At 38.2% G+C, this 16,036-nt stretch overlaps 1 protein-coding gene across 5 annotated transcripts in view; it reads right to left on the bottom strand.

Annotated features, from left to right (window-relative positions):
* Positions 1 to 15,745, bottom strand: part of nrg2a (neuregulin 2a) — a 54,829-nt gene extending 39,084 nt beyond the window's left edge. For 2 of the 5 annotated variants that reach the window (XM_014993343.2, XM_088012669.1), the window contains exons 1-3: positions 14,574 to 15,745; positions 2,540 to 2,696; positions 1,196 to 1,314 (exon numbers count right to left, since the gene is read on the bottom strand). In XM_014993343.2, the coding sequence (XP_014848829.2) occupies positions 1,196 to 1,314; positions 2,540 to 2,696; positions 14,574 to 14,655 (358 nt within the window). In that variant the 5' untranslated portion in view covers positions 14,656 to 15,745. The remainder of the gene's footprint in view (positions 1 to 1,195; positions 1,315 to 2,539; positions 2,697 to 14,573) is intronic. The other 3 variants (XM_088012670.1, XM_014993360.2, XM_014993368.2) reach the window with 3 other exon arrangements.
* Positions 15,746 to 16,036: the final 291 nt, after the last annotated feature.

The raw sequence follows: 16,036 nt of genomic DNA, 5'->3' as shown, positions 1-16,036 counted from the left end.
TTCCAGCAGCTATATCTCTAGGTGTGTGGAATGTCAACCAAAGTCAGCCAAAGACTTGGATGTGTAATACTGGGATTTTATGTAATAGATCAACAATATGTAATACATAACCATGCCTGTAGGTCAAAAAGTTCAGTTTTAGACGACACCTTCTTCCAGATGTTTGCTGTGTCTTCTACATGGCTTTACCCAAACTACAAATTTCTTTCTGACCCATCTTGTGTTACTTGATCTTCACTAATGTTTTCTAACAAACCACTTAACCCTTCAGAGAAAATTTATTTAGACCGACATAAAACCACAGTCGGAAGGCGTCCAAAAGCTTGATTGCATGCGCAATTTGTTGCATGGGAATTCTTCAGTGGTAACAAAGTAAACAAGTCTGAATGAAATTGTTTACCACATATTTTAGATTTGACTATTTTGTTTTAACTTCATAATTATGCACGTCAGAGAAAATCCCATTAAAACGCAATAAAGTCTGTAGTTATAAAATGAATAAATATGGATATTTTCTAAGGCAATGTGGATATTCTGTGCATTTCCCAGAACATGTACAGATACGTTTTCATCTTGCGCAGAAAGTTCAATGCAGCATCTTTTTTTGAACAGTCTGCATCCAATACCCATCATGTTCTTTCTTGATAAGAAGCAGATGAAGATCTATAGGTGAGACTCCTTCAACTCTTATGTTTGTTTTGGGCCAGTCCACATAAAAATAAAAGCTACCAAGAGCAGCCTTGAACTTTCCCGACACTTCTTGGACCAAAGGCAAACTCACCACCTCACCAAATGGAAGCAGCTGTTATCAAAACTCTTTCATCTGATGCAGCGCTTTGCGAAAATCTGTAACTCACAGACATCAATCTCGACCAAACAATCCCATTAACTTCTATCCCATACTCCTTTTTGAAACTTCCCATTTTAATTAGTTGGTGTTCTTGTTTGAAACAGACAAACCTTCCGATACATTTCACTGTTGCTCACTGCCAACTATAATGCGCCTTTCCACTGAATAGTAGGCCAAAACCACATGTGTGGACAGTTGCTCTCCATGCCTGTTACTATCCCTTCATGCCTGTTTGAGAGGACTCTGTCAGATCTCTCAATTGGCAAGAGAACAGTCGCAACAACAACAACAACAACGCCAGCGCATCTGCGCTGCTCTGCCTGTTGCTCGGGAGTCGGTACTCACTGCTTTGTACGTTGACGGTGCCAGTGGAGTTGTCCTTCCCCAGCGTGTTCTCCACCACACACGTGTAATTCCCAGAATCCTCCAGTTTCGCTCTGGTGATCTGGACTCTGGAGGATTTCCTGCGGGTGACAACACTTGCGCAGCTGAGTCAGGGGAATCAGGGCAGGGAGGAAAAGAAAAAAAAAGGTATGGAAATACAACAAGTGGGAACACGGAGAGACAAAGAGGCCGAAGAGCGATCATGGCACACGCTCATCTCTAACGTCTGATGCTTCTGTATGGCATCCAGGTTACCTAACATGTTCCTTTGCAGCTCAACTTATTTACATTTCTACTATCAATAAAGACTTTGCTATTATATTGTCAACATAAGCTCTTATTTTGGGTATTTTCTCCTCAAAGTGAGTATGTTTAACTTCAGCTCACCATTAGCCACTTTGTCAAAAAGGAGAAATTACAGGATTTAAGCACAATGAAAAGCTGTCTTTCTTCCTTTATCTTTATGCTAAATGCTTTGAGCTGCTTCTCTTAGTTATGTAAGCTTATTACAAAAAAAGATGCTGGCGACAGTAACATTATATGGCCTCTACACTAATTTAAGTCTTGGTAAGACTTCTTTGTACGAGCTAATTAAACTAGTTACTCAGCCTTTAACTAACTGCAAAATGTGGTCTGAAAGACATAGTTCAGGATTGTTGAAGTGAGGTTAAGTCATAATCCTCAGAGTAGGTCCTAACATCCTTTAGCGCATAACTAGCCTGGTGCTCTTTATTTTGTATAAATCCAGATTAGTTAGTTTTAAAGAATGAAGCTAACAGCTAATCAAAAAGGGGTCAAACTAATTATCTGAATCTAAAGACTTATCTAAGAGGCTGAGTCTGAAGTGAATGGCTAGTCCAAGAGAGGCTAAGCAAAGCTAATGGATTCAAGCTAATGGTTGGCCTAGGAGGAACCAAGAGCAAAGACAATGAGTGTTTTAAAAATAACGCTCCAATCTCAAAAACCTCTTAGCCATTTATGAGAACACTATTTTGCAAACGCTGTTGTCACACTTATTTCTATTTACATAGAAGCTGAAAGTTTTTTTAATCGGAAATGGACGTAGGTGGTGGTGCAACACCACTGGTGTATAAACAGAAGCTATGAACGAAAAATATGAAGGTTACTGCAGATTAAACTGTGGTGTAAAAAGTGAAATATCACAGTCTATGGGCTATTGTATTGATTCTTTCATTGTCTAAGTTCTTCACTAGATGGTGGCCGACTACAAGAAGATCATTTTTAGACAACGCACAACATTCTTGACAGTGTTTGGCTTACGAGAAAACGATTCTTTGTACTCACTTGCCGGGCTTGACTTTTCGACTATTCAGCTCATTACCATCTTTAAACCATCTGTAGGTTGGGGCAGGCTTTCCTGTGGCCTCACACTTCACTATAAGCTTCCTTCCCTCACCAACGACAATGGGATTCTTGATTGGTTTTATCTTTGGAGCAGCAACTAAAATGGAATAAAAAGAAGAAAAAGAAAACCTCAGTGTTAATGCAATGTAACAAAAAGAAAACATATTTCTGGTTTATGCATCATGGTTTGCTACAAAACGAGACGGGGGAGAGAGGAGAAACAGGAGCTGAGCCAGTAACCCCTCTTAATGGAGTGAGCCAACAGCTCTCTCAGGTGACCTCCAGATGTGGTCACTGGAGACATCATCAACTTCGCCTTGGACTAATAAACATGCTCATATTCACTCTGGCTTTGCTGCTACAAAAACACCTGAGGCAGTATTTAGCAAACATCCACCAGCTGAGGAGGGAGAATATGCAACCACAAATATCACGCACAATTAAAGTCAATCTGGAAATAAGAAAAGTTATAACATTGTAAAACTGGCCTGTTGTGTTTGTGAGAGCGAAAAGAAAACACGCTAAATCATAACACTCATTCTGTGCTTTCGTTCTATGATAACCATATTTGTGATGATCGCACAACATAAATCATGAAATACGTACGAAGGACACAGCAACATGTCAGCAGACAGCTGCACACATGTTTAGGTGGGGTAAGAAAAGGGGTGAGCAAGGGTCAGCCCGGGGATGGCCCCTGGTACACACACACACATCCTCCATCGCCTCCAATAACCATGAGTAACATTCACGATTTCATGCACAATCCGCACCGTGCTGTCCTGCAAAATTACAGCTGCTCGCTGCAGTTGCCTCCCTGAGACGACATTTGAATGAAGACGAACAAACCATGACAAGCAAAATGAAGTTCATGCAGGTAACAACTGGGCACCGAAATAGCATTGCACCAAATTTATCCCGTCTTGCCCTCTGTTTTTAAGAGACTGTCCTACTTCACTGACCTATTAAAAGAAGACATGTCTGCGCAGAGCCAAAAAAAAGAGGAAAAAAAAAAACAAAAAACAAATCCAATGATGTTGCAGTTTTTAAGACGTTTTGGTGGATTTAGGTTGACAGTTGTGATGGATTTAGGGTAATGTTCAGTTAGCATTCACAGAGGTATTCAGACACTTTTTCCCCCTCCGTCAGAGAAAATTTTAAACACTTAAGTGAGTTATGACAAAACAGCCATTATGATAATTTTCTACTGGATTTGAAGAAATCATCAGTTCTCGAGAGGTCACATACCTGGGAGACTTTTGCAAATGTAAATGCCAGGAACTCTTACAACAGTGAACTATTGTGCTTTCCAAAAGTATTTAATCCCCTTATGCTATTCCCATTTTGCCTTGTTGTAACCACAAATATCAACATATTTCATATGACAGACAAAGATAATTGCTGAGAGGAAAATGATGCTTGTCTTTTAAATGTTTTGTAGATCGGCATCTGAAAAGTGAGGCTTACATTTGTGTTTAGCCCCCTGAGTAAATACTGACTGAGTTCATTTTATCACATGGATTTGCACTGAAGACTTTGTTTGTTTGGATGGGGTCACTGGGCTGCTGGGAACTTGTCCCTGCAAAAAGGCAAGTATGACCACAGCATCATGCTGCCACCACCATATTTCATAGTGCGGGTGGCATGTTCGCAGTTATACGTTTTACATGTATACCAAACGTTTCCGTTTTGATTTGATCTGACCAGGGCACCTGGATAATACTTTACTGAGTTATTAAAACTTTTCACAAACAGAAATCTGAGAGGTGAGACATTCATAAGTTTACAACCTTCCTGTGTCAACACTTATAGAACCATCTGTCACTGCAATTAGAGCTGCAACTCTTATGGGTGACATCTTACCAGCTGTGCTTTTTTTTGTGTTTAACTCAATCCATATCAACCAAACTCTGACCAGTTTCTCTGCTCCTGCTGAGGAAAAGCAATCCTACAGCATGAAGCTGCCACCACCTCATTTGACTGTGGAGGTGGTGTGTTTATTATGGCAACAGTGTTGCTTTTCCAACACATTTGGCATTCAGAAGTCCTACAAGTAATTATTGAGAGTTCTGATAGTAATTAGTAGAAATAGGGGTAATATCAAAATGTAGAAAAGTTTAAGGAGAATAAAATATTTTGTAAAGCAGTGTATAAGTTTCTAAGTATGTCTCATGTTTTGCATTTAGCACTAATATTAACGAGAGAAGCATCTCTTTGCTTTCAGTACCAGAGAAAAGCTCTTTGATTCCTGATAAAAGAAATTACCATGTTATTTGATAATGCAAATAACATGGTCTGCAAAAACTTAAACCCCAGCAAAAGCTTCAAAAAGTATTTGTGTTTAATGTAATTCACAAAGTTTGAAAAGTAATATGCATTACACCTTTAAATGCAAACCAGCCTGGATATATCCAAGGAAGACTGGTATATTAATGAAGATAGCACATCCTCTGTTTAAAATAGAACAGTTTGCAAATCAAAAAATTCAAAATAGCACGCAGATCAATGAAAACATAGCCATTTTTAGCTTTATAGCGGTCACTTTGTTACTAAAATTATCCTGTTTTCATTAAGACAAGGGCCTTTCATCTACAAACAGCATGCATCTGGGAAATGTGGCTGATGATATTTGTAGCATTTGGGAAAACAAAGACAAAGAATCTAACAAGGCAGGGAAAAGGCAAGATGTACTTTTGTAATGTAGCACTTTGAAACTTTAATGAGCTTTCGGTCTCGAGATAGATATTGGTGGTGCAATTGCTCGAGGAATTGCTTCAAGATTTTGAAGTCCCAAGAGTTTGGAAATATAAAACCCCCATTAATTCAGCACAGCATAACTGCAGATCTGCTCAAAGTCATAACATTATATGGGCTGAACATATACGACATATTGCCATTTGACATCAACTCTGCAAGTGCTTCAGGTTTATTGATAGCTAGAAGCGAGGTCTAATACTGAGCCATAAAGATTTTTAGCCGTTTAACAATTTAATGCACTACATGGGAGCTGATGTTAAACAGTGCTCAACGTCCTGTGGTCTACCCTACTGACCCACCCCTAATTTTTACATTACTCTCACCAAAGGAATATACCAGCACTGTATTAGTCGCACTGTAACTGTGTAAGAGCATCTGCAAATGTCTGGAGTTTGAAAAGCTTACAAAAGTCACCGTCTTCTGCAGATATTTAAAACACAGAGAGCAGAACTTAGAAATGCCTGCGTGAGCCGACCCAAGTCTGAGAAACTGAACCTCTGCTTATGATATCTATACACACTGAACTGTGCCAGACTGAACCCGTGCATACTGCCTGAGGAAAGCCTCGTCAGTCAGGGAGCTGCAAGAATGAGGTTGCACCGACTATACGGAAAAGAAAAAAAAATGTCTGGACATGAGTCTGTCCTTGCCAAGAGAATTAGCAAAGATTTGTCCTTGGCAAGAGAAGCAACAGAAACACAGGACTCTACTTTTCATCAGTCCAGTTAGCCAGATGTGCTGGAGGGTCTGCTTCATCTGCTCAGCTTTCAGATGCTGATCAGTATCATTAAATTAATCCCCCTTGTACACATATCTAACAAAATAAAAGAATAGGTGAAGGTTTTTAGGTGAAGTTCTGTGGAATTATCAAAATATTCCCGTCCTTATAGTAGAAAGATGAAAATTGACCCTCATAATAAGTTGTGGAGGGCTAAGAAGTAATCAGACAGATTCTGTATTTTAGCAACTTAACACAACTCAGACTGAAAATGCTCTCTTCCAACAGATGAAAACCATTAACACCAAGATAGCAAGACAGCTTAGATGATGCTTTCATGCTATTTTCTTTCTGGCAATGTGGCCATTTAAAAAAAAAAAAAAAAAAAAAAAAAAAAAAAACATGTTCCGCAGGTATAAATGTCATGAAATGAAACGGATTTTGTGAAACATCAGGTCTTTGAAGTGCGAGTGCTGGTTTTAATCTCCTCCCAGTTTGAATCAAGCATGAGTATTGGGATCAAGGGTGTGGATTTCACAGTGCTCCACTCTATCAAGACAGGGTATGTTATTTTAGTGGGACGTACCTCTGTTCTCATATCTGGTTTTTCATATTTAACCGGATTAACACTCCATTAATCCTTAAAATCACTCCAATCTAAATCTGTAAGTAAAATTTACATAGTTAATAAGACTCTAATTTATGCAGCGTCTTCAAAGATGGATCTTAATGATAATTTTATAGGTGTTGTAGACATCTTAAAAACAAAAAATTGATGGTGACAACTTCACACAATGTCACCTTAAAATAGTAATATGAAGACAACAAACTACATAAAGTCAACCATCTTTAGCATAGAAAGCTGTTTAACTGAGACAGCAGTGATAAACATAATAACAGTTGTAAAAGCAGAATGTAAATATTCATTAATTTAGCAATACATTCTATAGATGTAAACATTTTCCATTTTTAAACAAATTATCAGATTCTGTCAATTACTAATCTTCTGCCAATTTGAGGATTTATTCACCGATATCTTCATACTGCAGATAAATGAACAATCCCGGTTAATAATGTCGCAGAACCTCACTCTTAAAATGTCTGAAATAACCTTTAAGGTTTCTGCACTATGCTATGATCAACTCTTGATGAAAACCAGTTGTCAATGTAACCACAAAGTCCTTTTCCATATCCTCAACGAAAAAACTGTGCAGGAGTGATGATAAACCGTGGCCCCAAGAACAGCCTGCTCCTCTCTTTTTGAAGCACAGGGGCAGCTGCAGACATGGACTATAAAAACCCAATTTGAGAATAGAAGCCTATCTGGCGTGTCAACAGCTCATGCCTTGGGTAACAGTTGGAGATCTCAGCCCACATAGCTGTTCAAAAACAAAGTTATTTGATATATTAACAATGCCTTACCCTTATTATCGAGTTAACATTTCTGTTTCATTTCCAGGAGCTTAGGAAAGGAATCTAAGGCATGCCTTTGTGTTTTTCCTTTTCCCCCCCATACAAAGTATCCCTGATTACTGCGGTGTTATGTCACCTCGCTGCACGTTGTCAAAAGACAAACCGCATTGCAAGGCAGCCAGAGGTATGCCGTTTGCATGTGGAAATGCTCCTCAGATGCCATACACTAGTTACTGTAACACAACATCTGTTCAAAAAGATCAGTTTAATAGCGTCCAGCCAAATCTGCTTTTACAAAGTGAGGACCTTGTACATTCTTGGGATTGTTTTACCTACCATCCGGAGATCCCCCAAATTACTATCAATCCTGTACTGAAACTTTTCAGCTGTGGACAAATTCAAACAGCAAACCTACTTCTAACCTTTGGAAGTAAAATTGTATTGGATACTTCATTGCCAACACCATCTTAGTTGAGATTTTTGCACGTTTGAGCCAGGTAGACAAGCTTAACAATCAATAAATTGTCTAACTATTCATACATTATCAGACTATACATGCATCATTTCTCTAGTACATTTTTTGTTACATGATGGACAATTGTCCTTCGTGTCTAAAGGACAATTCTAGGTTTTAACAGAGAATGTGAATATATCATGTGTTGAGGGGTTGTAAGGTCTGAACTGTTGCTTGAAAGTCATAGTTCTCAGTCTACAGTTTTAGTTTGTCTCTTTAAAACCCTCCCTGTGTTCAACACCTCACTCATGATGCCAAAGAGAGATGAATCACCCCATAAAAACTGAAAAAGTCAACAGGAAAAGCTAAATAATAATCTCCTTCACTTTGTGATCTCAGATCAAAAAGAGGCCAGCCGAGTTATATTTGTTTATAAGAAGCTGTTTGGAGCCAAAAATCTTGACAAGTCGTGTTGGACGATGTTTAATTGAATCAGACCATTTCACTCGTTGTATTTCAAATAACTATTGACGTGCTGTTTGCAACGGTCCACAGTACTCAAAACATGTCGGCACAAACTTCAGCTGGTAATGAATATGGTTACTTGATGTTTTCAGGGGATAAACATCTTTGTTTGTTTGCACTTGCATGATGCCAATATTACCTCGCTGAAACCTCGGCGGTGTTGAAACAGTCTGCATGAAACTCAGTTTATCAGGCTTTAAACTGAAATCAGATTTAATAATCTACTTCAGTGACTGAAATCCAGGTTCTTCACTTGGAGTATAACTAGGGATGCACCAACATACCATTTTGGTCTGACATTGATATTGCTGTGATATTGCACAGGAAATTGCACATGGTCAAAAACCAGTCCAAATCTTACTCTGCATCACCAGCACTGTTACACATTTTCCTTATGAGGCCAATACCAATTAGTTCAAATATGACTAACATCGGTCAATCCTGACATTAATGTTTCTATGTTGTGCATTACAAATTTGAATTATAAATTACAGACAGGAAACCACAAAAAGTAACTAAATGTATTCATTTTAACTAACAGTTTGGTTCCCAGCTCAAGTGATCAGTCAGCAAGAGGTTGTGACCAATAGCCAGACATGAATGTTTTTGGATACTGGGAGGAAACTGGTGTACCCAGAGAAAACGTATCCATGCCACAGAGATTTCATGCAAATGCCATACAAAAAATAAAATAAAATAAAGTCTGGAAAGAATTTCAACTCAGGACGTTTCAGATCCAAAAAGAACAGTGCCGGCCACCCAGCAGCTCACAAACCATTAGTTATTACTTTGGCAAGCAGTTCTGGAGTGGGTGGAGTCTGGGGGAAAGCCACAGCTACTTGGGAAGTTACGCACTGGAAATTAAAGGACGCCACACATTACTTGCTACCATAAGATAATGCTGTTCTGAATTTACAGATATTGTTCCATAATTCTGCAGCAGTTTGTATGTTAAGCAGACTGCAGGCTAGCTCACCTTTAAAATCATCTGCAGTTTTTACCTGCAACTGACTATTTGGGTGCTTGCAACTGAAGAAAAACTTTATTTCTTTTTTATTATTGTCACACATGAAACAACTGACTGTCAACATCCTCAGCTGGTTTGTCAATAAATAATAAATGTCACAGACAACATTATCTGTAATATTCAATATTATTTAGCAGCAGCAATGCAAAAGCTATTGCTTTGTTGATTGGAAAGAAATTATATAATTATTTACACTTTTGTTTTAAACTTTGGGTGGTGATAATGTTCTGTCGTTGTATTTAAACTCTATATTGCCAGTCCTTGTGTAATTACAATTAGCGTGTCTTTGCTGACAGTGTGGTAGTGTTGACAGTAGTCACACTTAAATCCTGCTAAAAACAGACGCTATATGAATTATGTATTGTCATAAAGAAAAAGGAGTAAATGTTACATATTCTGCTGTTATCTAAAATGTCTGTTCAAGTTAAGATTTGATCAGAATTAATCTGAATATTTCACATAAATCAGCCTGAAAAAGACTTTTTGATAGGACACATTTCAACCTCCGTCTCTTTTAATGAACACACCTAAGTGGCATTCGAAAGAATAAATAAAAATCAAAACAAATTAGAAAGTGTCACAGAGTGAAGGCATAATGATGGACTAGGTTTGTTTTCTTTGTGGAGAATCCTCTTCTTGTGAGAAACAAATGTAAGGTCACTGAGAAATAGTTGGAAGCAATCCCTCCTGCCTCCACTGACTTGTTGCTGAATAATTCAAACAGCACCACCATAAATTTAAAGGTGCAGTATTTGTTACTACATGATGAAAAGCAACAAGCGCAAAATGAACAGCCATGTCCTTACTTCCTTGAGTAATTATTGCAATCCTTGGCTACACACGCAAACCCATCCACGCAGAAAGAAACTTGTTGTGTTTTGTCTTGACATATGATAGGTGGGAGGTGCACGATTATGAATTATAACATCACGAACAGGAGCAGCGTATTTATATAGGTCAGGAAGACTGCAAAGATATCCATTACAGTTGGTGCTTAATTTTTCTTCTGCTGAGGTGCAATTTTCTTCCACTAACTAGTATTAAAAAATGAAGGCCTTCCATTGACATTTTCTAAAAACTACCAGCTTTGCAGCTACCTCACTAGTTAAAGTAGATAGATGAGGCAGCAAATACTCATGTAACAACAGATCAGACGTAAAATGACACACATCAACACTTTTTGGTTCAAAGATATCAGCTTGAATGAAAGGGCGTTTACTTCAAGAAACACCTGCAGTAAGAGGATGTATTGAAATTAATGTGAAAAAAGATTTTCACCAAAAAAGGAAAAAAAAAAAAGAAACCCAAACAAACAGAAGACCAACCTGTCTGACGCCCCCATCGCCACATTGATCTCTTTGATCACCGACTGACAGCTTCAGCAGAACGTTCCTGTTTACATACAATTATGGGTCGACACACCTAACTCAGACAGGCACGTGTACACATGCACATGCCCACACAGCATATTGTATAACTTCAAATTACGCCGCATACCGCAGCATCTATGCAAAAGTCATCCTGAAATTACATCTTTAGCATGTGGCTAGCCAATTTGGAAACATGTGAAGGAAAATTGTTCAAATATAACTTCAATTGAGCACTGCAGTATTGGCTGAAGTAAATAGATAACTCGTGTTATTTTTTTAATGAGTTAGCTAGTTTTAGCTAGCTTGTTGACTAATTAGTTAAAAGTAGATAGTGTGAACTAACGAAAAGCAACAATCCACGAATGAAATAAAAAAAAATTACACATATTCATACTCAGTCTGCTTATTTTCACAAGTTGTTCATATCGATTTTTTTTTTTCAGCAGTGAAAATCCAGCCCAGGTTACAATAAGCAAAATTTTGTACATTTACATTATCCTCTTTCACCAGTGTAAACTTAACAACAATATATCTTCAAAAACCATCATCAGTGATCGAATATATCACTTTAAGTGCTAATACAATACAACACATGTGATGCTTAAAAACACACTTAAGGAGAATGTTTTCTCTTATGACTGATAATAAAAGTTGGAAATGATGTTCCCCAGCTAGCACAGTATTGTTTGCCTTAAACAATATTCAATACATTTTGTATCTCAAAAAATGTGGTTACAAAACAACAAAAACCACAAAGGTATGAAACGATCAAAGAGGCATAATGGTTTGTGAATGTGAGCATGTTCTAATCCTGTCGGATTATTCCTCATTTGAATTATTCACTTTACTTAAAGGGACAGAATTATGTATTTTAAAGTCATTCGGCCATTTTATACCACAATCAAGTTACCTTCTCTTATAAAAATGATGTATATATTAAACATAACAAGAGAAATTTGACACCTTGAAGTTGGCCTCTATCTCTTTAAGAAGTTCCTGCTCTTTATGTTCTCAGGACATTATCACAACAATGTTGAGCCATTTTGACGTTTGCAACGTTCTGAGGAACATCAGATTGAGGAGTATTTTGTATGATAAGCTCAGCAGATGCACAGTTCCACCATGTTGTTTGCTAATTGCTACTGCCAGAGGAGCTAAATGGGCAAAGTGCAAGGGATCCACCGGGTTTGAAACTATTATAACGTATAATTTGTGTGAAATTTAGAAGGCAATAAATAAACTTTATTATTTATATATTAAGTGAAAATTACATGTAAATAATTAACATAGGTATGTTTTACATCTATGTCTTTATATCTTTTTTTTTTTTTTTTAGATCAAATAAGAAAACCAGGCTTAGTTTTGGCTCGTTCTGACCTTTTACCAGCAAGACTCCAAGATTATTATTAAATAAAACCACAAGCACAATAGTGAAAAGGGCTGTTATGAAAATAAAGAGCACATGTAGTTTAAAATTTGAATAAGACCAAAAATAGTAAACAAGGAGGAAATGAATGATGGCCTTACTTTTCAGAGGTAAGAAGTAAGATAAGTCACAGTCAAATTACAGTTATGTTTATTTGTAAAATAACTTTTTACACATAACCTGAACAACTTTGAAGACCAAAGTGTTCATGGGCTAACTGCAGAGGAGGAAGGCTATACACCTTCATCGTGCCAGTCTAAGTTGGAGTTACTAATTAATTGGTATTTTTATGTCTCGCTGTCATCCTAAACCAGCTGCTAAAATAAATCATGAGCTGTTTAAGTCAGATTAAAAAGAACACAAAGGGTTGCATGCAGTTTTCATTAATACTGCAATCTTAAAACGGCATGTGCCATATGATGTGATTTCACAGAACAAAGACGTGTAAAATAATCAAAACTAAACTTGATTAATGTTTAATATTGCGCTCCGCTACGAAGTCAAACTGACTTGTGACCTTTCTCCAACAAAGTTAGGTAAAAATTGAAACGCTAATATGAGAAAATTATAAGAATCCGGATATGTGAAAGCCCTGTTACTTACACCATGCACAGCTAGAATTCACACTTATACATTGCTATTTTAAGGTTCATCAACTTACCGGAAAAAAAAAAATCACAATGCTTATGCACCAAAATGTGTCTCGATAAACTATTATTTGAGAACTTGATGCAGCAGAATAAACATGCATTGTCCAGACTGCGGTGCACTTAGACCAGGGAAAGGAAATACATTGCGCGAATACTGTTTTTTTTTTTTCTTTTTTCATTTCATTTGCACAAGACATCCAGATTGTTCAACAAGGTCGCTATACTGCCCCCAGGTGGCTACTCATGCAATGACATATAGAAGTTTTCGTGAACCAACACCAATAAGGTTGTCCAAATAACTCAGCTTTAATTACCATGTTTAATCAAGAGTCAGATGTTTAATGAAGAGCTGAAGAAATGTCATTGAGCTTTGGAAAAAGTGTTTCCTGTCATACTTTTTGTTTTAAACAATAGGCCCCTATAAGGACACCCAATGATGGTTTGCCATAAGTAACTTTTTCTTGCAAGATAAGACTTCCATAAAATAAACCACTTTGATCATAAACTCATTGACCTTTCTCAGGCTGTGTGTAAAAGGATGAATTTTGTAAGCTGTGTATTTCACAAGTTTAGAAGCTACACTCAAATCTAGCCCGACAGCCAGCAAGTATTTCAACACTTTGTTTAAAACAATAAAACAAGCCAGATCACCAGTAGTTGGCTTACATAATGGAAGGAAACTGAAACATCTAGCAGGCTAAAAAAAAAAAAAAAAAGAAGAAGAAGACAAAAAAAGAAGAGCGACAGAAAAAAAGTTGGATTTAGAGAAAAACATCCCATTTAATCTCTGGCTTTATCTGCTGGAGGCTGACGGGGGTGACATCACCAGGTACAAAATGTCTATCAAGATGAACCCTCAAAGAGACAGTATCTGATCAAGCAAGGAATGACATGTGGAGAAACTACAGTAAAAATCAAGCCATTGTCCTTAAAGTGTCACTAAAAAGGGGGCTGGGCCTCCCCATGACCCGAGGTCAAACTAAAGTGACGTGCTGCAGCTTGTTGAACTCACTACAGAGCAACCACATTTCTACCTCTTGTGTGTGTGTGAAATACAAACAGGTCTCCAGGCTCTTTTTCTTTTCTTTTTTTTTTTTTTTTGTAAAACTAAAATCAGCTTAGGGCACATGCACAAAAAAGAAAAGTGCCGACTCTTATGCTGGATGAGTCACGGCAGACTCAATATTAAAATGAGAAGTGAAAACACTTTAGCAACCTTTGAAATATTAACCCTGTCAAACAGCACATTATGACGCAGGGTTTGCTGTCACACAGACATTACTTTTCAATTAATACCCTGTGATAGGGGATAAAACACGTGGGCTGCTCAAACTCTCCTGTTCAGCCGTTTTAAAATCTGAATTTCTTTTAGAACTTGGTCTATAATTTTTGCTGAAATAAAGAGTTGCCAAAACAAGTGCCTCTGTGTGTCTTTGGCTACTGGAAGGTAAGTTCATGTGACAACTTGGCTGCAACTTTTACAAAGCAAGGCTATAATTTCCCCTTCTTAATACAGTAATTCAATCCTAATCTTGCCCTTTTGTTTGTCCGAGTCTATTTCTGCGTCACTGTTCCTCTCTGCTGTAAACATACACAAGTTTAAACATGTAACACAGAAACTAAATTTTATTTACCTCTCGTGGGATCGTTGTCTTTTCGTCCTCTCTTACCCCCATTCTTTTTCCCTTTCCTGTCTTTCTTCTTGGGTTCTGTCATGCTGCAGTCAAATGGTAGTCCTTTTTGGAAACGTGTGGCAAATGGGCACCACCAGACTCTGAAGCTGTGAGAGCGTCTCTCTGCTCCTATATAGACTTGCACTGATCAAGGATAGCAACTCTGACAGAGAGGGAGGGACGAGGGTGGGAACAAGAAAAGCATTTCCCATTGCATGATGGCAATCAACCCTCCTATTACTGAATCTTCTAGACCCTGAAGCCGTGCGTGGAGACAGAGATGGAGAGGGTGTCCCAAGGAATCTGATCATAAATCTTCAACTTCACAACAGCGCTTCCGGAGAGCTCCGTTTCGCCATCCTGGGCAGCATCTTCTCCCCTCTACTGACCCATAGAAGAAAAGCGAAATGAGACCAGTTAAGTTATCCCCCCGCGCTCCTCTTAGCGCTGTTCACCCCACCCAGATAAGCCTGCAGACGACCTGCCCTTGCCAGGATGATGTCGGGGTCCCAGAGCAGCCTCACAGCTGGTTCCGATTTGCGGAGCGCAGATTCTGCGGATATGCGTGTGCGAGGTGCTGAATGTCAGATCACAATCTATGAAGGACTGCTGCTCAAAATTGCACTTCCTCACCTCCTCGCTCATCTGTCAGTACCTCCGCTGGTACGATGGGCAAGTTTCAGCACGCCGAGGTTCTCTGTTCACTGACGCCTCTGGCCAGTTGTCGTTATTGTCCAAGCGGCAATAAGAGTGCAAAACAGGTACAGCATGTTTTACACTGATATTGTGATATTTTTCTGTATCTTTCTTGAATCTAAAAAGCGTTATTAGCCTTGATGTTTTGTCTAGACAGTTTGGAACATTGAAAAAAAAAAAAAAAAACAGAGCAAAGGAGACACTTTGGATAAAAGGCAGACAGGACCAAGATGACGATCAGGACAATTACATCCGTGGCTCCAAAAGACAGTATGGTGACACTATAAAAGAGGGACAACTTTTCCTCTCAGGTCCATCTGACGTGTCCGCAGCAGTGACGGCTTCCTTCCAAGTCTTATTTCAACCTACCGCAGTGTCTTGTAAAAGGAAAGATTTCTTTACAGTGTCACTTACAACCACAGACTTCAATATACTTTACTAAGATTTATATAGCAGACTAATAGCAAAATAGTTATGAAGTGGAAGAATAATACTTCACAAAACCAATTTTGGTTTTCAAATAAAAATCTGAAAAGTGTGGCATGCATGTTTGTATTTGGCCCCTCCGAATCAATACTTTGTACTTTGTACTTTGTACGATACACCTCTTCTGGCCAGGGCACAATCAGCTTTGCTCATAGAGTAATCAGTCAGATTAGATGAGGAGCCACTGAGCAACAATTCTTGCCACAGACTTTGACTAGGCAATTCTAAAACATGAATATGTG

This window comes from Poecilia mexicana, unplaced genomic scaffold (genome assembly GCF_051168715.1).
Source record: "Poecilia mexicana isolate PSO_F unplaced genomic scaffold, ASM5116871v1 scaffold_14, whole genome shotgun sequence".
In the NCBI taxonomy this organism is placed as follows: Eukaryota; Metazoa; Chordata; class Actinopteri; order Cyprinodontiformes; family Poeciliidae; genus Poecilia; species Poecilia mexicana.
The sequence above is the reverse complement of the archived record's forward strand: the minus strand, read 5'-3'. Positions and strand labels throughout refer to the sequence as shown.